The 21,178-nt window shown below is 41.8% G+C and overlaps 2 protein-coding genes across 6 annotated transcripts in view; one reads left to right on the forward strand and one right to left on the reverse strand.

Annotated features, from left to right (window-relative positions):
* The window catches only part of LOC117497264 (transcription factor SOX-6-like), a 119,751-nt gene extending 103,321 nt beyond the window's left edge, over positions 1–16,430 (reverse strand). For 2 of the 5 annotated variants that reach the window (XM_034149189.1, XM_034149184.1), the window contains exons 1-2: positions 16,107–16,430; positions 720–789 (exon numbers count right to left, since the gene is read on the reverse strand). The gene's annotated coding sequence lies outside the window, so the exon portion shown is untranslated. Of the gene's footprint in view, positions 1–274; positions 314–719; positions 790–11,064; positions 11,094–14,665; positions 14,689–16,106 lie in introns of those variants that run through there. The other 3 variants (XM_034149185.1, XM_034149186.1, XM_034149188.1) reach the window with 3 other exon arrangements.
* A 1,324-nt stretch (positions 16,431–17,754) lies between these two features.
* cunh11orf58 (chromosome unknown C11orf58 homolog) lies at positions 17,755–20,439 on the forward strand. The gene is made up of 5 exons (XM_034149063.1): positions 17,755–17,914; positions 18,644–18,724; positions 18,905–18,965; positions 19,181–19,290; positions 19,862–20,439. Exons 1-5 carry the CDS (start codon positions 17,861–17,863, stop codon positions 20,072–20,074), a joined length of 519 nt encoding a protein of 172 aa, XP_034004954.1. The 5' UTR covers positions 17,755–17,860; the 3' UTR covers positions 20,075–20,439.
* The last annotated feature ends 739 nt before the right edge of the window (positions 20,440–21,178 follow it).

The raw sequence follows: 21,178 nt of genomic DNA on the forward strand, positions 1-21,178 counted from the left end.
CTTGTTGACCCGGCAGTGACACGGCTCAAGGGCCACTAGAGAGGGCCTTAATAAGTATTCTTAAACAGGGGGATTAGCCAGATGCTCAGATCACTCTTTTCTCCAACCTCTCCCATCTGTACGCTTCATACTGTTCGTATGCCTCTGCTGAAGCCATCAAGATCAGCCGCTGCGGCCTCACCAGCTTAATTTGGGTTAGTGTTACCTACAGCACTATTTGACTCCAGATATAATCTTTATTGCTCACAGAGAGAAAGTCCATTAAAAGGCATACTGTACTGTAGGTCCCGGGCGCTGAAAGGTTCCTGGAGTGATGCCTGTGAGAGTCTTTAAAAGACCCCTTTCTTCACTCAAGTGAAAGCAGCTATTGAGGGCAGAATACTAACCCGAGTGGAGGTCTGCATTCGCTGTGAAACAAATCAAAAGCGTTCTGTATGTGCCGACGGAGGGGAGCGAGGCAGCGGACATGCACAGAGTCAGCTACAGTTTTGCTAACACACACACTTTGCGTGCCGCTCTGATAAAACAACAGTGTGATGTGTTCAAACACCGGTAGGCGTTGGTGCATTCTCTGCTGGTGCGTGCTCTCTATGAAAGCTTATTATCTGCCGTTTGGTGGAGGCAATCATCCAAAGTGCTTAACAGTGGCACCAAAGCAAACACAAGCTGGCTGCGTCATAAATAAATATCATTCGAAGAAATTCATTAAGGAAACTTACAGGAATAAGAGACTTCAACTCCGACACCCTCTTCTCACTTGTGGATGAGTTTAAAATGCATGAACGTCACCTGGAGAAGAGAGACACAGAAGAAAAGGATTATTATAACGTTTATTTGATCATTTGTTTTGTATAGTATGTTATTCATCATCATCATCATCATCATCATCATCATCATCATCATCATCATCATCATCATCAAGACCAAAACATTTACATTTCACACAAATATAAATGTTTTGCCGCTCATGTCTTGTATGATAAGATTGTTTTTATTATATTTGTATTTCCATTTATGGTCAACTTCTCACCATAAAACCTTTTACCAAATAAATAACAGATTTAGTTTCGAGTAACAGATGATCATTTTGTGAGTACCAGAAATGGATTTACAATTTCCCAATTTCACTTCCATTGTATTGGATAAGCGGCAGAAAACTCAGAGACCTCAAATCCTGGGCGACTCAACCCAAAGCCGTCTGCATGGCACGCCACCAGAGGTAAGTGAGAAAAATGTTATGTGTCATTTTGGGTAAAACAACCCTTTAAAGGAAGGGTGTGTTGCCATTAACATCAGGACACATTTTAATGAACACTGACCAAACTCTTCACATCCCGCCAGCGAATTGAGGTTTGACAAAGTATGAAAATTTGGATTGAAAAGTGTTTTTGGAGCGCAGCGAACGCACTCTCGAACCCACCTGAGGTCCCCGTGTTTAGTGGATGTTCAGCACAGAACAGACGTCCTGTGTGAAGCCCACTGCAGGCCAACAGAGGATCAGTGTGTTTCTCACACTGCACAAACAACGGCACACACGCAAAGCCGGACAAACGACAAACAGCGTGATTCCTATGCGGAGCGTTGAAGTCGAGAAATTGGGCCGTGATCTTTCCTAATACAGTTAGAGATACTTGATATTTTCATTTTAAAAAATTGATTCAAATGAGAGGAAATAAAACTCATCAAATGGACAGCTAATCTTTTCCTGGGCCGCCTTATTATAGCCTCACACGCACACAAGAGCATACTACAGACAGTGATTTGCTAAAGCAGGGGTCATAGAAAACAAATAACAACATCAAAGAGGTCAAACTGCTGACGGAGCACTTTGAAGGTACCATGATCAGGAAAGTGGGCCCCAAATTGAGAGAGGATGGGAGCTAGATTGAGAATGGGAGGCTGCTAATTAAAGGGGAAAAATGAACTGGTTAAGGAGAGACCTAAGGAGAGAGGCTGGGTTCACACACACACACACACACACACACACACACACACACACACACACACACGGGCAACAAAACACAACACAGCAGCATTTCTCCGGCTCTATGCATCATGACGGCCCTCTAAGTTGTACAGAAAGCGCAACACAAACACGCCTTTGATTCCACAATTTGAGGCTAATTGAGAACAATGAAGAAAAAAGGCAAACACTGGGCATGTGTGATATTTTATTCACGTCTTTTTAATCTCTCTTTTTCCTCTCAGGGCACAATTACGGGCAATTCTGATGAGAAAAACTCAAAGGCTTGTGCTCTTAATGATAATAATAATGATAACAAATAGTCGGCAAAAACACACTTGTGAGAAACACCGCTGTAAACACTTCTGTTAGAGGCAACTGCTTTTTTGCAGAAGAAGCAATACACCCTGAAAAGCTAAGGACTCTTAAAGCCACTTTTCCGATCGACTGACCCGCCTGAACACGCTCTAGATTTCTACAGAACCAGTTATTCTCTTTCCCTTTATTTTTAGTTTTTAGTTTTACCCCCCTTTCTTCCCTCCATTCCTCCGTTCCACACGCCCTGCCACTCATCTGCAGATGGCAGATCTGACACCTGGAGGATGCTGGGTAATCAGAGAGACAGCTGGCTGCCCAGTGGAGGAGCTGTCGCAAAACACACATGCTCTCAAACACACACGCACACACACACACACACACACACACACACACACACACACACACACACACACACACACACACACACACACACACACACACACACACACACACACACACACACACACACACACACACACACACACACACACACACACACACACACACACACACACACACACACACACACACAAGTGCAGCATGTACACTACATTAATTCTGCACGTAACAGCCCATGCATTTCTGTATCCATGCACATATATGTAAAAACTGTACATTCACACAATTAAATATGCACTTTGTTAATAAGTATAATTAAGGTGTGGTGCAGAGAAGATGTAATCAGTGTGTGTGCAGGGGTTTTACTAAAGTGCAGTTATGGAAGGTGTGGCAGTAGAGTTCATGAATATACATTTCAATTCCTGCCACTGTACATTTTCAAGCTCCTACATGTGGCTTCGGAAAGCCGAGACAAGGGAGCTGACATTCAATTCTCCTCCTGACAACTGCAGGAAGTAACAGCTACCTCTTTGGCCCACTGCTGTAAAACGGCACATGTACTACTGTACTTCTTCTGGCTGCAGCAGAGCCGTGACATGGAGAGGTAACAGATATGTTGCACGACAAGAAGACACAATTTATTGCTTTCGAAACGTCTGCCTGCACCTGCACAATGAATGCACGCATTCACGCAAAACAAAATATGCACAGACCCAAATGTTGTCTTGTTGCAGCTGTCAATGCCACTTGTGCAGCCGCGAACACACTGGAGTCAGAACAATGGATCTCTATGAGACAGAAGCTCTCTCAATGAGCTTAGCACCACATGAGGCTCTGCGCTGCCACTTCCATGTCTGCACCATAGGAAACGGAGTATGGTTCCAACTAATCATATGGCCAATTAAACCAGAATGAGATTCACTTGACCCATAAACGATGAGCTTATAGCACACGTTGACTCTCACAGGACTGCAGGCCATGTTTTGCAGGCCTTGTGATGTTTCTGTTTATTTGTCTATCATTTTTCATCCTCCTATTATCACCCAGCTATTATTTGACTGTGTTTTACACTTCATAATCCAATTTAGACTCTTTAGGATTATCACTAGAGTCAATCAACTTCCTACAAGATATATTTATTGAAAGAGGCCTCACCCTCTGTCTGAAACCAGAGCCCAGTGTATTCTGATTGGTTAGCTGGACGGCTCTGTAGTGATTTTAGCACAGGGATTTTAGCTTTTGGAGGCGGTTTACACAAACCTATAGAAATACATAGTTAGAAAAGAATAATCAATCATAATCCCACAAAAACGTTCCTCCACACACCTGGATTCATGTAGTTTGAATTGGGCGTCACTGTATGATAGTTCTAAGGCTGAGAGGTGTGTGAAGTGGATTAGTGTTTAACATTGTTTGACAATCCAACAAGCATGCTGGAGTTAAGGTATAGCGTACCCTTCACTCATGTTGAAGGGTGCTTGATTGGTTGGGTGTACATAGCACAGAACTTTGATCCCTTTTGTGGTCTAGCCTGATAACACTTGCTTAAGGTGGGGGAAAGATAATGTTTCAATATTTATGGTCACATTGATAGAAAAGGACAGGTTTGCAGATATGCATGTGGGTGGGCTCAGAACACCTTTATTAGGTGGAAAGAGGGAAGGGGATGTTTGCATGAGTGAAAAACCTTTGTGTTCCCTTCACAAAAGACCTAGGTGAACATTAGGAGGGGCTTAAGTGACAACATGTATTCTCTCCAGAGTTAAAAAGGCCAGAAGGAAGGGAGAGGGTAGAGGCAAGCGCCGGCACATACGTCTAAACCTCGCCCCTCTGCTCAGCACCCCGAGGAGATTACATGATGGCGCTCTCCATTGTCCCGCTTATTCAAGACAAAGCCTGTTCCACTGTGCAAACAGCGCGCCTTGGAAAGATTGTAAAAACATGAGGTGAATGTCAAAGGCAGAAGTGAATAGGATCTCTCGCTTCCTTTGTCAAGCTGGTAAGGTATGCACAAACACATCGCTGCGTGACAGAGAAGAAAGGAGGGCCTTGTGAGGGAAGGAGCCGGAAAAAAGTTGGAGCGTCTTCCCATGAAAAGGCCAATACCGTGAGAAGTCGCCTGCCTGACTCCTGCGTCTATAGAACAAGTATTTGGAGGAAAGACCCCCAAAACACACAAGGCATTAAGACACAACACAACGCCTGGAATGATGACCAATGAGAAGAGGAAATCCTGGAATATAGAAAGCAAAATATTTTAACAAAAAACATGTTCATCAAGACATGACGTTTTCTTAATTTGCTGCAAAGTGATATCAGATGTATGAAGGCCTGGAGTCACCCTGTCACGACCCAAACAAGGCTTTAACTGTCACGGCCAATAATGAGGCCGACCTCGGCTCCCTCTAATTTACAAGGCCAGCGCCAGCCTGTAATTAATTGCTGCGTGCATAAATGTAAATGAGTCCACTGGGGAAGCAAGAATGAGAAGAAGAAAAAAAAAAAAACGGCTGTCAGGCCAATATTCCAGCAGGGAGCAATCTGCGAGAGAGGGAAATGATTTAGAGGACAGCGCACAAATCTGCTGCTCCGTAAAACACGGAGACGCTGGATGTGAGGGGAGATGGAGGAGGTGGTCCTCAGGAATGGTTACAAACATGAATAGAAAAAACAGTGGTGGGAATAAATATTAAATGTTTCAATCTTCTCCTCCCACGCATGTCTACACTAAGTAAAGTCAAACAAACAGTTTATCTGATCTGCGCGACCCAGAACCCTTTTTTCATGTTGTTTTATTCTAAGGCACCAAACCAGCGTTTATTGAGGACTTTTTCCTTTACTTCATTTATCAGCCATTTTAAAATGTACTGGATACAAGTGCCTTGCTTTTTCCACTCTGTTTGAGTCTTCTCCTGACAGAGACTTGTGATATTGAGTCTGAGTGAGTGATTACACGGCTAACAGTTATCGATCTGATATCCACTACGCTGCATTTTTCAGTCTGTCACTTTATGATCTACTCACACCCTGTGTCCCATCTCAATTCGAAGCTGCTTATCATAAAAGGTTATTATTTTTAAGCTTAAGTAATCCAGGGAAAGTTGATGAAATATGTTTTAATATTTCAAGCCTCACTGACACGTTTGTACGGTAGCTGACAGGTGCAAAACGCGCCACAACGGCACAACACATTTCCATTAGGAGAAAACACGCTGCAATATAAAATCACAAGTTTGCCATGTGTTGCTATACTAACATCGCTGCATAAACGAAACGCCGCATAATTTCAGTGTCTCTGATTCCATTGTGTTTTGAGCTGCTTGCAGAGTTTTGTACTTGCAGAGTTTCGTTTATGCATCGCTTTTAGAAAACACATTTCTTTAAAGTTAGTGAAGTTGGTGAAGATGTTTCTTCATTTGCATGTGTTTTGGAAAATGTGTGTTATTTTAATTGCATCATTTCTTTAACTGCAGCGCGTTCCTCCTTATAAAAGTGGGGCGCTGTAGTACGTTTGAAAGTGTCGGCCACAGTACATTTACACACATTTGCAGTGAGCCACGGAAACAACTTTATAAGTGGAACTGGGCAGATTTTAATTAGTCGAATAAGGCAATGAAAGCAGTTTTATAAGTTTTAATCGGGTGGGTACTCAGTGACTTAATTAGTATCGGTCAAACAGTTCTCTTAAGACGTTATTCCTGTGTTTGATTCACGTCAAATTGGTCGGATGTTTAGTTCTCTTGATGTCGATACACACCATGACTTCCTCCGTCCCCACCATTATTATCTTGTAACTTATCCTCCACAAGCCAAAGTCATGGAGCTGCACAATGACAAAGCGCTCCTAAAATCAAAGAGAATAAGGCAGGAGGAATATGTAATCATTTACGGCAGCTACAATAGCAGCTCTCATTCATAAATGTCTCGCAACAAAAGCCTGCCGCTTAACTCCCTTTGTGCTCCGAGAACAAACAGGCACAGAAACCATTGTCCATTGAAACCTGCACGAATGTGAGGAAAAACACACGTGAAATCCACAAAGTGCGAGTAGTGACACTTAAAGACACACATGGCGGGCTTCGTAGCAGCCACAATAGCGTCTTTATGACATAAGCTCCTTCTCACTGCAGTGCTTTACAAAGGCAAATGAGATTTTTCCTATAGCAGGCCTCCAGCAATAACAATTGACATCACAGGCCAGTCTACGTATGTTTCCCACATTAAAACAGGGAGACACAGTGTAAGCTCGTTGAGAATGAGACTAAACAGCCTGCTGAGGCAGCGATTTTCCCTCCAGCAACAGCAGGCCCTCCAACACGGAACCTTGGACTTGAGGGACTGTGGCAAATGGCCTTTTTATTCGGTTACACACCGGCCGCGAGCCAAGACAAATGAACTACCTCTAACAATGCAGTGAGAGGTTTCCACTGTCGAGTCATCTCGGGTACGTTTCCTCCAAAGACATGCGGTTAATGTTAGACGAGCGAAAAAGCCCAACAGGTGCGTCCCATATCTCTTCAGATGGCTCACATTAGAGCTGTGATGGAACTCCTTTATCATTGTTTCGTGTTATTTCATAGTTTATAGTTTGCTTTTTTGTGATCATTAGGGTCGTTATTCAAGGTATTTTGAGACGATGTTTATGCTTTTATTTTGAAGGCAGCTTACATTACTTTGCTTACATTTTCTCTATCAGGCGCTTTTCAAAAATAAAATATTGCCCAAGTTTCCTGCTGTTTTTGTATAAAGTAATTTGATCATTATGGAGGGTCATTATTTCAGTTAATTTGAGTATGCTTTTATTTGAAGGCGACTTCAGTCCCCGGGTGATTTGGACAGTTTTTATTTTTGTACATTAGATTTTGTTTAGCTGATGTTTTTCAATAACATATAATGGGGTTAAGTATCTTGCCCAATGACACTACGACATGTTGACTGCAGGGGCTGGGATTGAACTGACCCTCTAATTGGTAAACACATGTTTAGCCCCTGCAAAAGAGTAGTGAAGGGATGATTGTGGTATGTAATACTAGACGTGTGAAGGTGGTCCCTACCTGCAGTTTGATTTTGAGTGTTTTTTATTCGTTTTTAGACAAATTATGAGATCTACCATTTCCATTACAGTACGTGCATCCTGCCTATTCTTGTGTCTGTAAACCTCTTGGCACAAATGCCAGTGGGCCACGATGCTGCTGTCCATCCTACCATCTTAAGTGTGTTGGATTACGTGGCGGAAACCTGATGTCTGAGCCCAGTCAGCTGGACACCCGAGCCAGCGCCACTCCTCTGCACCACCCCGTCATCACCGAACACCACACTCCACACTTCTGCTAATTCAACAGCGTGTACCGAACACAGCATACCGTTATACAAATAGACATGAGCCAGGGCCCAGGAGCGTGTCGGGAGCATGTCATTTATGAATACGTTCCCATGCAGGCACCATATAGCCCTGGGAACTCCATGACACAAGAAATGAACCTGATGTGTGTATCTCACGAAGAGCTGTCCGTCAAGCGCGTCTATTTTCAGCCACACAGTAGACCCAGAGCACTTTCTCTATCTCTCCAATTCGAGCCAAAACACTCACCGCCATCTCAGGATGACATTGGCTCGATTAAAGACTACTTTACGGCCTTGAAGCCATGGCAACGCCCAAGCTGGACGAACACCAACTGGATTGGGGCTTCGGTGGGCGGGTCCACCGACTATCTTGGCCCTCGCTGCTTCACCACAGGGTCATTTCGGAGGCCTCGCACCCCGAAAACCCTGCTGCCACGCCCCATTACTCCAAACCACCACGAGTGGTAAAGTGAAGGTTAGCCAGCTTTTAGAGGAGAGTGACGCTGCTACAGAGGGGAGGAGCCAAACTGTAAAAACAATGTAAACATCAACTCAGAGGACAATCCCGCCAGGCCTGTTGGAAGCTGTTTGAACTTTAAAGTGATTATTAGTCTATGTTGGAGTGACAGGTGGAGAGTAATGCCATGAACTTGGTCTTGCCAAATAATTAAAGCTTCCTCAATAGGCAGGTTCAAAAGGAATTGCACTTAACTAAGAAAAACAACTTGATTGTCACTCATGGGATTTTCCTAACTGTTTGTTTTTTTACAGCGTATAAACAAATGTATGGCTTGAAAAGAGATGAATTGATCATGCTTGAAGATTATTGGATTCACAAAAAGTATTTTCAGATCTCAGAATTAGTACCTCACTACCTTTCCCCCCCCCGTCTGAAACGCCTCCATATACATCACTAAGTAACACTTGTGCTTCTATTGGCTAGCTCTGCAACACATTGTACGTGATAGGCTAAGGGGCGGGACATCTCTAAGCGGTTGACCAATCACAACAGAGCCGGCCAGTTAACCAATCAGAGCAGACTGGGCTCTGGTTTCAGACAGAGGGTGAAAAGAGGTGCTGCAGCACAGGCAGTATGAGAACAATAAAGAGCTTTCTGAACATGTGACACAGAATACAAATATCAACCTGAACATTTGCATAATAGGGCCCCTTTAACTATGCAACTCAACGTTAGGATATCTAAACCTACAATGTATGTTGTAATGTGTCCCTCACAGGACCCCATACTTTCTGGTATTGCACCTTTAAATGTTACTTCATTTGCCGTTATGTTTGCATTCTTACGATTAAACAAAACATAATACTTGTCTTCCAGATAATTGTTATTGTAATAGCTATACACCCTGTTTTTTTCTACCGAGGCTTTCTACCTCACTTGCACGATGCGTCAACATTAGGTTGTCCATAAAATAAAATGAGTCATCTGCAAGTCAATTCCCCTTTTGTAAACTTGGAGCTTAGAGAGCAAGCTACGTGTGACTGTTCTGGGTTTTATGTGTCATGAAATGTGTTTGAGATGAGAGGAGAATTGTGTTTCTTCAATGGCTATGGAAAACCTTGTATTATATTTGTGCAATATTAACAAAACACTCTCATCAAAAGGTTGTGCAAACAATTTCTATTGTTTGTTTTAACCTGCAGGGAGTGGCAGAAGGGTGGAGTTTATGTGTCATAACAATTTGGAAGAGAGTTAGCGTGACTGTCATTTACACAAAAGGTGAGCAAATGTATCTTCAAACACTTTCCTTAAAAAAACGTTCAAGCTCTTGTATTGTCTTGTAGATTCAGCCCCACCCACCTGGTTCACAAGAGCACAACCAGGAGATATTTGCAGATGACACCCACTGTCCCGTGCTGACTTTCTGCATTACGTTAAGCACACTGAAGGAGTGTCGGGAGTGATCTTAGGGCATTTGGAGCAGAGAATAATTTGGTTACAAAACGTTTCTTTAGTATTGATAACTTGCAAATACATTTCCATTTGAAGACAGGCTCGAAGTGAAACAGAGAGACTGAAACTGGCTCCAGGAGTTGCAGACATGTGATTTCCCTTTTCTGTAAAATCATCAGGAGCAGGGTGATTGCCAAAGCATCTGCTGCTGCGATCCAAGGCCACTGACTGACAGATAAAGAGCCACTCGAGTGTCAGTCACCTGGTCACCCTATAGTCTGGTTTCAAATGTCTACAATATGACTGAACACTTTCATTTCACAAATTAGCAAAACATCCACTGCAATGGACGCTCTTCCAGGACTCAATTGTACTTTTGTCTGCTGCTCCTGGAGAAGTTTAGACGCTGAGAGTGCAACAGAGAGAAAAGAGTCTGAATGATGTCTTTTTACGACGCCTCCTTAAAGTAAATCAATAAACCTACATGATGGGATTTCCATTAGCAAGCAGCAATGAAGTTGAGAGGCTGATCTATTTTGCAACCAACATCAGGGGATCTAAAGAGTGTGGGGGTCAACATCCTGTATTCAGGTCGAGAGAAGAGCATCAACATTTTGCTTACCAAGAATTGTTTATCTTACACCCATAACTGGACTGTTAGACATATCAATTCCACTTGGTGTTATTTTCTTTACAAGGTGGATGTTTAGGAATGTATTATTCTGTCTGGAAGATTTTATAAAGTGGGTCTTTGTTTAACTTAAACTCTACTTTACTGGGTTCGGTTTTACAAAGCATCTGAACTATTTATTGCACTACCAGCCAACAGAAAAATATATTTTTTTATATAATTTGCAGACTTATTTAAATCTTAAACAGCTTCTCCCCTTTTTTGTGTCGTAGTCTGAAAAAAGGGAACAGTTTTTTGGACAGGTTAGTGCGTCGTATCGATTTAAAAATGTTAGCTGGATGCTTAAATATTGTTGCATCTGAGAAAGCAGTCAGTGTGGCCTCATGCCAAATAAAGCAGAATGTAATTTAGACCTTGACCTGGCTTTGCAGAAGTACTTCAGCATCAAATTAAAAAACGACCCTGAAGTACCTTGTACGTACATAACCTTTATGATGAGCTGGATTTGTTCAGTATTTCAGGATCTATTTCATGTTACTTCAATTAGTGAGTTCCTACATTTCGAAAAAAGACTCCCAACATCCCGGAGAGACGGCAGGCCTGTGAGAGGAGCTGCTGGAGTGTGTCATGGTGAGTTTTTCCACTTGAGAAGCAGAGAGAGTAATGCTGCGGTTTGCCGTTTCAAACTAGTTCACAAATCACAAAACAAGCAGGAAAACAGAAACAACAACAACAACAACACTGCAGACAACATTCATCTCCAATAATCACGATCTAAAATAAAGTGGCTTCAGTTTAGCGTGGATTAAAGCCACCCCTTGTTATTCTCTCTCCAGGCAGGTCGCCAGGTTTGTGACTGTTAACACCGCAGCAGTCATTTGTCAAAGGCTCTTGTATAAACCTTGCATTTATAAATCTCACTCAATCCTCTGCAGGTACATAATAGCCATCGTTGCTGTCAGGCGACATTCACCCACACCCTGCCTAAAGAAATAAGAGTCAGAGAGAGAAAATAGCTGAGGAAGAGGACAAACTTTCACGAACTCCAGAAAGAATCAGCTGCTGTTACAAGGACACGCTAACAAAGATGTCGCCTAAATGCTCTATGTCAAGATGTGAAGTGAAAAGGAAGCAGGGAGTGTTTGTGTTTGTGTTTGTGTGGAGGGAATGCTGTTGTGATTAGGAGCTGGTGTGTCAGGTAAGCTCTTATTCTGAGTTTGGAAATTGGATAGTGGGGAGCAGGTGCTGCAGGATCAGCGGCAGAAAGGAAAGGTTAGCCTTTGAGAGAGAGGAGAGAGGAGAATGGACGCGGCCCCTCGTTATTCTCCGCTCTGAGGGGAGAAATGAGGAAGCTGTTTACAAGGTTATGTGGTGCATCCACGGAGAAGTACGCACACACACACACACACACACACACACACACACACACACACACACACACACACACACACACACACACACACACACATCACATTACATTTCATTTGGCTTTAATCCAACGCGACTTAGAATTAGTGCAAAAACCATAAAGATTAAAACTCTGATGCAGATATATTCACTTCAAGCAAGTCTTATCTTATCTTATCTTATCTTACCTAGTACGCACAGAAAACGGGGTAAACGTCCACACAAAGAGGAATTTAGACGGATTTGTCGTTTATAAAAACAACAAAGATCCATAAAAACCTGTAGAGTTAAATATAACCACACACACTGTATGTACACACACACACACCTCAGCTTGCATTGCGGTTGAGAAACGTATGGGCATCTGCCAGCGTGCTTCAAGTGCTCATTCTCTGGGGCCTCAGCCTTTCTTTTCCTGCAGCAACACTGCAATTTGGGTGTGCCGTTGGGCCAGAGATAAGTATAGGCTGACTAATATGCACTTAGGACCCGCGGAGAAATACTTAAGGCTAAATGTTTAATTTGTGTTTGTACAACATATGTCCAATTTGGGGGCTGGTGTCTTTTTCAAATTGCCCGACAACAAATAATTAGGAGTATCTGGAATCGGACCAAAGGCTTAAAATGGTGTATGGTGGAGGGACGGTTCGCTCTGGAGGTGACTGACATCTTCCAGAAAAACAACATGCGGAAACACTTAAATGTGCAACATCGTGGTCAGATGGAGATAGGCTCGGTTGACAGGGTAAATAAAATAACAGTGTTGCTGCTAAACATAAGGATGCTTCCTAAAACTGTAATTAGATATGATTCCTTTCGCATCAGCGTGATGTGGATGTATGATAAATGGCAAACTCGCAGCCACAAATCTGGAGCGTTTGTACACCTCCTCTTTTAAATCTCTCCCTTCATCTCACTCTCTCTTTCTCTCAGCCGTCAAATCTCTTAATCTCTCCAACTGCTTGTGCCGTCGCTGTGGCACTGAAGAGTCCCTCAGGGCCACACCGGAGCAAAAGGCCTCTCAGAGTCCATGAATTGTATGAGACATATTAGAATAACGCGTGAGCAATGGGTCGATTTCTCAGTCTGAGGAATAGATACAATAAGGATGGCCTTGCGTTACACTTTATAGGGCTGAGCATGGAGGGAAATAAAATGACATTTATATTTTAGAAGGACCATTTTAACGTTTTATAGTGATTTTTAACCTGTGTTGATGCTGGGATATTTAGGGACAGTGCATGTGAATGTGTGTGGGTGTGTGGGTGTGTGGGTGTGTGTATGTGTGTGTGTGTGAGAGAGAGAGAGAGAGAGAGAGAGAGAGAGAGAGAGAGAGAGAGAGAGAGAGAGAGAGAGAGAGAGAGAGAGAGAGAGAGAGAGTTTGTCAGAGATCTAATCAGATTTATTTTTTATCTTTATCAAATTAAATAATTATATTTGAGGCTAGAGGCCCAAAACTGATAATGCATTTTGATGTGCTGAGCTATTTCTATTTAACAAAAATACATTTGTATTAAGAGACACAACGTAACCTTAAGCATTACATTTTTTACCAAGAAAACTGTTTTCCTTTTGCATTTTGTATTTACATATTAAATGTCTGGAGGTGAAGGTGAATGAATTTGCCAGATATGAGGGTCGTTTTACGCACGGTTTTTAACATGTTGCTGACAGGCTGCTGACGGGCCACACAGTGCCCGGCTGTACGCAGGCTGCTCCGCCTGTTGTCAGCGCGGATCCCCACAGAAGAAGAAGAAGAAGAAGAAAAAAGGGAAAAGCTGCAGGTCTCCCTCAGAGAGCGCGCAATGCAGCCCGGGACAATGTGCTGAATTGGCAGCCTATATATAAGTCTGCCATTTGGACACTCTAATGCCACTTTACCTTATGAGGGAACTTCAACCCGCAGCACCTGCTCAAAACAAAATGCCATAGGAGATCAACTTCAGCGACCCCCCCTCGCTCGGATTGTTTTTCAGACAGACACTCTCACTTACAAGAGAGAGAGGGGGGCTGCTGGTCTATAAATTGTTCTGCCAGAGTCCAAACAATTAAACAACTTGTTGGAAATAGTGATTTACTGCGCAGGCTGGTGTGGGCATGTCCAAACTGGCAACAGGAGGATCTGTCAAGCCGGGCAATTATTTATCTGAATAGAGGAGTGATTTGATGTGCTAACAAAAAAACGGTGCATGCCTAAGAAACGATATAATAGAGATAATAAGGGTTGTTGATATTTCAATCTGGAAAACAATTTCCTCTTTAGTGGTTTTCTGATCCATTTTTGTCAAGCATGTGTGATCTCTCTTTCTCTCGTCTTTCTAAAAGCTCCTTATCTTCAGACAGCAGCAGCTTATCAGAGAGGTGTAGTGTGGCTCTGAATATGGGGAACACCCTGAAGTGACTCTATCAGTCTGATCCAGGCGGGTGTCGTGCGTCTTGTCCTCCCGTACCCCCGGCACATCCTCACCGTGAACCCGCAGGGCAGCACCAGGGAGAGCCGGAGAACTGTCCGAGCTTCAGGCTCTTCACTCCGGATAAGAAAATGTCCCAGCATGCATGCATGCATGGCTCAAATTCACCCACAATTAACTCCGCACAACACCACCACTGTCACTCTATCAGGCTGCATATTGGACAAGTGAAACGGACACTACTTTTTAGCACCCTGAAAGTTAAAACGCACGTTACAAACTTGTTGTTAACATAAAGAAAGCCACAGATCGCACTGGAAGTTGAGTTTTAAAAAACTTACAGATGAATGTCTCAGCTCACTGGGACACTGTCTTGTTTCCCTCGGTATTGTCTCCTAATGAATGCGTGTTTATGGCTCCGAGTCTATTTTAATTTATGACTCACGCATTCTTCTAGGGTCAGGCGCCGTGACCTCCGGAGAGAAAGTTAACGTTGGCCCTTAAGACGCCCTACTTTCTCTCCCATCCACAGTCTATTTATCTATGTTATATTCCAGGACATGTGTGGGAATCTAAAGGCTCAACACATGGAGGTCTGTGGAGGTGCAGCGGAGCCGGGCACGCGCACCGACTGTCCGGCAGAGCGTTCATGGACAGAAAGGCTACCGCTGTGTGTCCGAAGAGGAAAATACTGACACCCAGAGACTGCATTTGGTCTGAATGGGATGATTTTAAGAATCATCTGCTTTAGTGAAACTTAATTCCAAAAATGTTGTTTTAAAAATAAAGTTTAGTGGCTCTTAATTTGTCTTCAATACGTTTGATTTTATCCAGCGATTTTATCCAGGTGTTTTTACGCATGGTTATCAAAGAGTATTTATTAAAGTTTCTTAATTATCTATAAAAAAAAATATTTTGTAACAAAACTGTTGAACCATTTCTGTTTAAAGTGCATGACAGGGATGAAGTGAAGGATGGACACAATTCAATTCAAGTTAAACTGCTTGTCTTGCTCAGTTTTACTTTTGCATCTTCTGAAATAAACTCGGAATATTTAATTTTCACTAACAGCTTGAACTTGAGGCAAAAGATAGAAGTGCATTAATAAGACTAACATGTTTAAAGTCAGATCTCTGCTCACATCTGTGTGGTTTTTCAGGAGTACAGATTTAATGATATATCTTTTTTTTCTTTTAGCACCTCATCACAAGAGTGTAAGGGGATGAAAGGAGTTCACAAATCAAAACCATCTCACAACCTGACAACCACACGGGTTTGGAGCTGCTTATAAGGACTTCATGAGGGAAAACGACTAAAATAACAACTTCCGTTTCTAATAATTTGCACGTGTGCCATTGAGTACAACTTACATTAAAAAACAAAACAATAACTGACAAATAACAGGTAAAAGTGAACATTATAATTTCCTATTGTTTTATCATGAACTTTTACTCGTAACGTAACTTTTATACGTTTTTTAATTTGAAATTGTGACATTTTTTTGTCAGTTATAACATACATAAATTACAGTTTTTTACACACTAATGTAAAACTTTTCAAACAAATTAAAAGACACGTATTTTCTAAGTAAGTTTTTGCGGTTCAGGTAGGGCCGACCGAGCCTAATCCCGGTCCAACGTGAGGTTTAAAGACGAGGCAGACTTTCAGAGATTCTGCTGCTGTCATCGCTGTTTGTTGTGAACAGAGATAAGCAGAGTGCGCAGCGACTTTTCAAAACAAGCACCGGCTGGCGGTCCGTGATGCAACAGGGACTTCTCTTACCTGGATTCACTTCTTCTGCGGGTTCCTGGCTAATTTGAAGATTACGGGCGATGAAGAAGAGCTTCAGCGGTTGACAGCAAAACAGGAGCAGTCAGATGAAACAGCCTTCAAATCCCGTGCGTAAAGTCACCATCGCTGGAGCGTGTCCGGGACTTTGGTAAACTCCTCTGTTCCTCCGCAGAGGATCTGGAAGTGGAAATCAAACTCTTCTTGTTCTGCGTCGTCTTTAGAGGCGGTGCTGAGCAGCTGTCATTCGGAGGATCTTTAAAAAATAAAAGTATTTAAAGTTATTCCCCGTCCGGCACTGTGTGGAGGTTAAGTGAGAGTGCGGGGCAGAGCCGGGTAAAGAGAGAGAGGCAGGATAACCCCTCCTCTCTCTCTCTCTCTCTCTCTCTCGCTCTCGCTCTCTCTTTCTTTCTCTCCCTCTCTCTCTCCCCTTCTCTCTCTCTCTTACTATATGTCTGTCTCCGTGTGACTCACTTTCTGTATGTGTATTGTTCATTAGATATTTATTTTAGAGTTACATTCATCTATTTTTGCCCCATTCCTTCAGTTTAACTTGTTTCGCTCATCTGTCTTCTTTCTCTCAATATTGCCTATGTGTGCGTGTGCATGTATGCACGTGCAGGACAGCACTTTGAATACTAATTGAATAAATAATTACTCACGTTGACTTCATTTTATATTTGTCATTTGTCTTATAACTATTGGCTGTTTTTCACTTCAAATAGAAATACACAAATAAGGAACATTTTTTGATAAAAAATAAATGCTGGTTTGTGTTAAGCAAACACATATAAAAAACATTAAAAACAATTCTTTGTGCTTATGTTTTCACATGTAATTAGGAAATGTCTCACCAGTAGTCAATTATCATTTAAAAACACATTTCCAAAGTCTAATACGGAAAAACAATCAACTTAAAAATCTGCCATCAAAAATGAATCTCTTCTGTCAAAAATGTCCTCCACTGTCTTCTCTGAATAACCACAATTGGTCAATCTTGAAAGTTGGATTATTTAATGTTTTGCTAAAGAAAACAATTCACATAAATATATCATATTAAACTGAGGTGTCTGTGCTCACCTTGATTAATAATAGAAAACGTGTTAATCTTAGTAAAGGAGAGAGCACACGTAAATAACTTCTCTTTTCGTTTAATATGTTAATGGAGTGTGTTGCAGAAATTGAGTTTCAGCGTCCTGTCAGAGGTGTGAGGGCTGCTGCTCTATTACAGTTACTCTAACGCCACCTTTTGGCGATTTTTAGGAAGGTCATCAAGAAGGTTCATTTTAGTCTGGCTGGCATATCCAAAGACATGGCTTTGGGAGATACAGTAAACTAAATGAACATGGATTGCATGTAAAAAAAACTGTAATCGATTAGGCCACAGCTCAGATTATGTTGCTAATAATGCTGCAATTTGAAAATTATGAAACTGCATTTAGTTATTGTTTTAACAAACTCTCAGAAGAATCTCAGATCTACACTTTAACAAATGTTTAAAGCTTCTTAAATCGTATATATCTGTTTTTTAATAAATACTTGTATCTCAATGAATTAAATGCATCTGTTGTAATGGTGATGTGTCACAATCCAACGCTAGGCGGCAGCAGAGTTATTTGAACAACTGCAAAACAAACGAAGAAGACTGAAGCGGAAGTGACGACACGGTGGGTTGTTGACAAATCGAGCTAGCCATTGCTAGGTAGCATGGTATTTACTTGACTTATTTACTAAATAAAACGTCCATAATGAGTTCTCTAGACGACAGGCACGGAACGAAACGTCCAGCTTCTCCAATTGACGTGAGTACAAATAATGCATCTTGAATGTAACGCTAATATAAAAGCTATTAGACACGAAGATAAGATTAGCATCACGATAGCCTGCTCGCTAACGCTATTCTTGTAATGCTTTTTGGTCAAATGTAAACACGTTTTCTTGCAGCCCATTCAAAGTGTATTCGTCTATTTAGGTTGATTTGTAAATATGTTGCAGAAAATATATTATACATTGTGCCGTAATGTCTTCATTTACATAAAAACAAGCTTGCTCGATATCTGTTTCAAGTAAAGGGGTCGTTTGACTGAAGGTGCTTTACCCAGCAAGGGTTACTGACCAAACCAACAACATGACCTGCGTGTATGTGCAAGGTGTGATATGAGGAGTGTCAAATCATAATATATTGTGAGAGACATATCCTTTCTCATCCTATTGGTTAGATCATATTTTTGATGCAGGACCTATGGCTTCTTCGCTTTTAAACAATATATCCTCGAGTAGAAAAGACTATCTACACACTATATAATATACAGAATACATTAAAATACTCTCTAATATACCAATCTACCAAAAGGACAGAAACATATAAGCAGTGTACTATATGTAAACAAATCGTGCACTGTAGTTAGCCCTGTCTGATATAAACAGTATGTGTTTGCAATGTGTTAATGCACAGCTCTGTGTTTGATGGAAGACTGCTCTTGTTGAAGTGAATCAATCAATCAAATCCACATGATGTTTTGCCTTGGCAGGATGGGTCTACATGGGCGACAGCTGATCTGGGAAGCGATGAAAGGAAACTGAAGTTTCTACGTTTGATGGGCGCCGGCAAGGTTTGATATGTTTATAGGAGATCACCATACTTGTGGTTCACCTTATTGTAGGCCTTCAGTCCAAAGTATCACACGATTAACAGAAAAGCTTGGTTTAGCTCATCCTCATCAATTTATAATGTTTAGAGTAGTTCTGATTATTGATTTAAAATGGGTTTGTTTCTGTTGTTTTTTTTATAGAAAGAATCCACCGGGCGACTCGTGATTGGCGACCACAAGTCAACGTCCCATGTCCGCAGTGGTAAGCTTCTTCATTTCACGTTTGTAAAATGCTGCTTCTTATGTAAGAAATCTCCAAACGACTGTTCTGTGACACTTACCCATGCTGCCTTATCCTAATGCCCAATGCAATTAACCTGGCTTCCCCACTACACACCGGCCAATCAGATCTATCCAATGCATGGATAGGCCTGTAGTGGCTGGTTGTGCCTGCTGTGACTGGTGTCTCCTCTGCAGGGATGGAAGACCGAGAGATGAACGAGCAGCTGGAGATGCAGTACCAGCAGGGCATGGACGGGAAGCTGTCGGGCCGGAACCGGAGACACTGTGGTCTGGGTTTCAATGAGGTGAGGGGTCACATAGAGCCAGAGGAGGGGTCATGGGATGCTGCAATGATCTGTTTGGTATTTCAGCCAATCAGAGACATGTTTTGTATATATCTGAGACCTATCATATATTGATGAAAAACTGTAGTATAATAGGGGACCTTTAAAATACATTACTTCTAGATGTATCACTGAGGGTTGCATTTCTGACTGATTCTTAACTGACTTATTGGTTTCTAGTGATTTTAGTCCAACTTCAGTTTCCATCTGTTTTAAACTACAAGAAATATTGTTCTAAATGTTTTTTTACTATATTAACTTACCATATAACACGCGTCTAATTTTCTTTTCATAAGAAATAGCACTTTTTTTGTCTCTACTATGCAGAAAAGCAGACAATCCATCAGATTCAAATGCAAGTAATATTTAAAACTAAAGGGACAACTTCACCAAACTATTTTCAAAGTGGTCACCTCACAATCAAAATACTGTATATTTTCATTTAACTCAAGGTGGAAGTGTTCACTCTAATTCAGGGACATTTGTCTGCACTCTAGTTTTTTTTAAATATCCTGTTATCTCGTCCCTGCAGCCGGAGCCAGAGTTACTGCCCTCCCCACCAGTGGACAGCCAGACAAAAGCAACAGAGCCAGAGAAGTCCACCTGTGCAGAGAAACCCACAGACGCCAAGGACGAAGGCAGCGATTCCAACTCGGAGACCTCGGATCAGTCCAAGTCCAAATCCGAGTCCGACTCAAACAGTAGTGATGAAGAACGGGAATGTGCTGCAAAGAGGCCGTTGTGAAGTCAGCGTATGGCTGAGGGGGGGGGGTGCAGGGAGAAAATTGTTTTTGTAATCTCCAATTTGTACATTTTACATTATTTGTTTACCTGTAGGTGATCTCCCATGATTCTAGTCCGTTTTACTGAGCAGAAATCGTTTTTTCTTTATCAGTACATCCTGGAGTGTTTGCTGTCATGAATCAAGTCTGCAGGCTGAAACATCTTTCTCTTTTTAAATATTTGGTTTAAACATTAGAGCAGTCAGTGCATTTGCCATGTCTTATGTTGGATGAAACGGGATTGCTTGTCATTCAACACAGTCGGTAAACACATTGTACATTTTGTGAATTCTTGTTTCAAAACCAATAAAAGGAAGTATGGATTTAACGTGTGCTTTTCCTCACAGTAAGGTTACAACTGACCTCAGACAAGGTGACTGTTGCATTCTGCTTTATAACAATCACCGTCTCAACCAAGAAACAAATGCAGTGGATTTAGTGAACATTTAGGACAATGTTTTTTGTTTGCATTTTAGTGTGACCAAATTGAACGCGGAATACACTTTTTTTCCGCTGGGTCCGCCCACTCTTGCATGACGTCAAAGCATGAATTCCAGTTTCAGAATTGTAAGCCAAACGCTTTTAGACAGCAGGTAAGACTCTTTTTTTGTTAAAAGATATTCTTCAATGTATTATCTTAATAAAAAGTATGCTGTGTTGAATAACGAGGTTCTTAACAGCGGTCATTTTCCATATTCGCAGGAACAGAGAGAAGGTGTTGTTCCTTGTTCACCGCATCCCAATAGACGTTTTAATTGTGGCATACAGTGTGGATATGTTTTTTTAAAGGGGCTTCATATACCAACGAAATAATCAGATTAATGGACTATATGCATCTCTAACTTTGTAAATAATCCGTTAAGATATAACTATTTTACTGGCGCTAAATGCCCACGTAACTGTGTTTCTAAAGTATATTGACACAGCACCAGTCGAACTGTTTTTGGCTTGCACACTTTATACACGGGTAACGTCATGCAGTAGTGGACAGGAAAAGGGGATGGCATGACAACAATTTAGCTTTGTGTTTGCATTTTCTTGCAGCCCTTTTGTTCTCTGTTTTTAAC

The sequence above is a fragment of the Trematomus bernacchii genome, unplaced genomic scaffold (genome assembly GCF_902827165.1).
Source record: "Trematomus bernacchii unplaced genomic scaffold, fTreBer1.1, whole genome shotgun sequence".
Lineage (NCBI taxonomy): Eukaryota > Metazoa > Chordata > Actinopteri > Perciformes > Nototheniidae > Trematomus > Trematomus bernacchii.

What these genes read in the sequence shown, in the direction of transcription:
- cunh11orf58 (XM_034149063.1), top strand. Translation starts at nt 17,861, where the DNA reads ATGAGTTCTCTAGACGACAGGCACGGAACGAAACGTCCAGCTTCTCCA. An exon ending in GTCCAGCTTCTCCAATTGAC is followed by an intron (nt 17,915 to 18,643) that starts GTGAGTACAAAT and finishes TTGCCTTGGCAG; the next exon opens with GATGGGTCTACATGGGCGAC. An exon ending in GTTTGATGGGCGCCGGCAAG is followed by an intron (nt 18,725 to 18,904) that starts GTTTGATATGTT and finishes TTTTTTTTATAG; the next exon opens with AAAGAATCCACCGGGCGACT.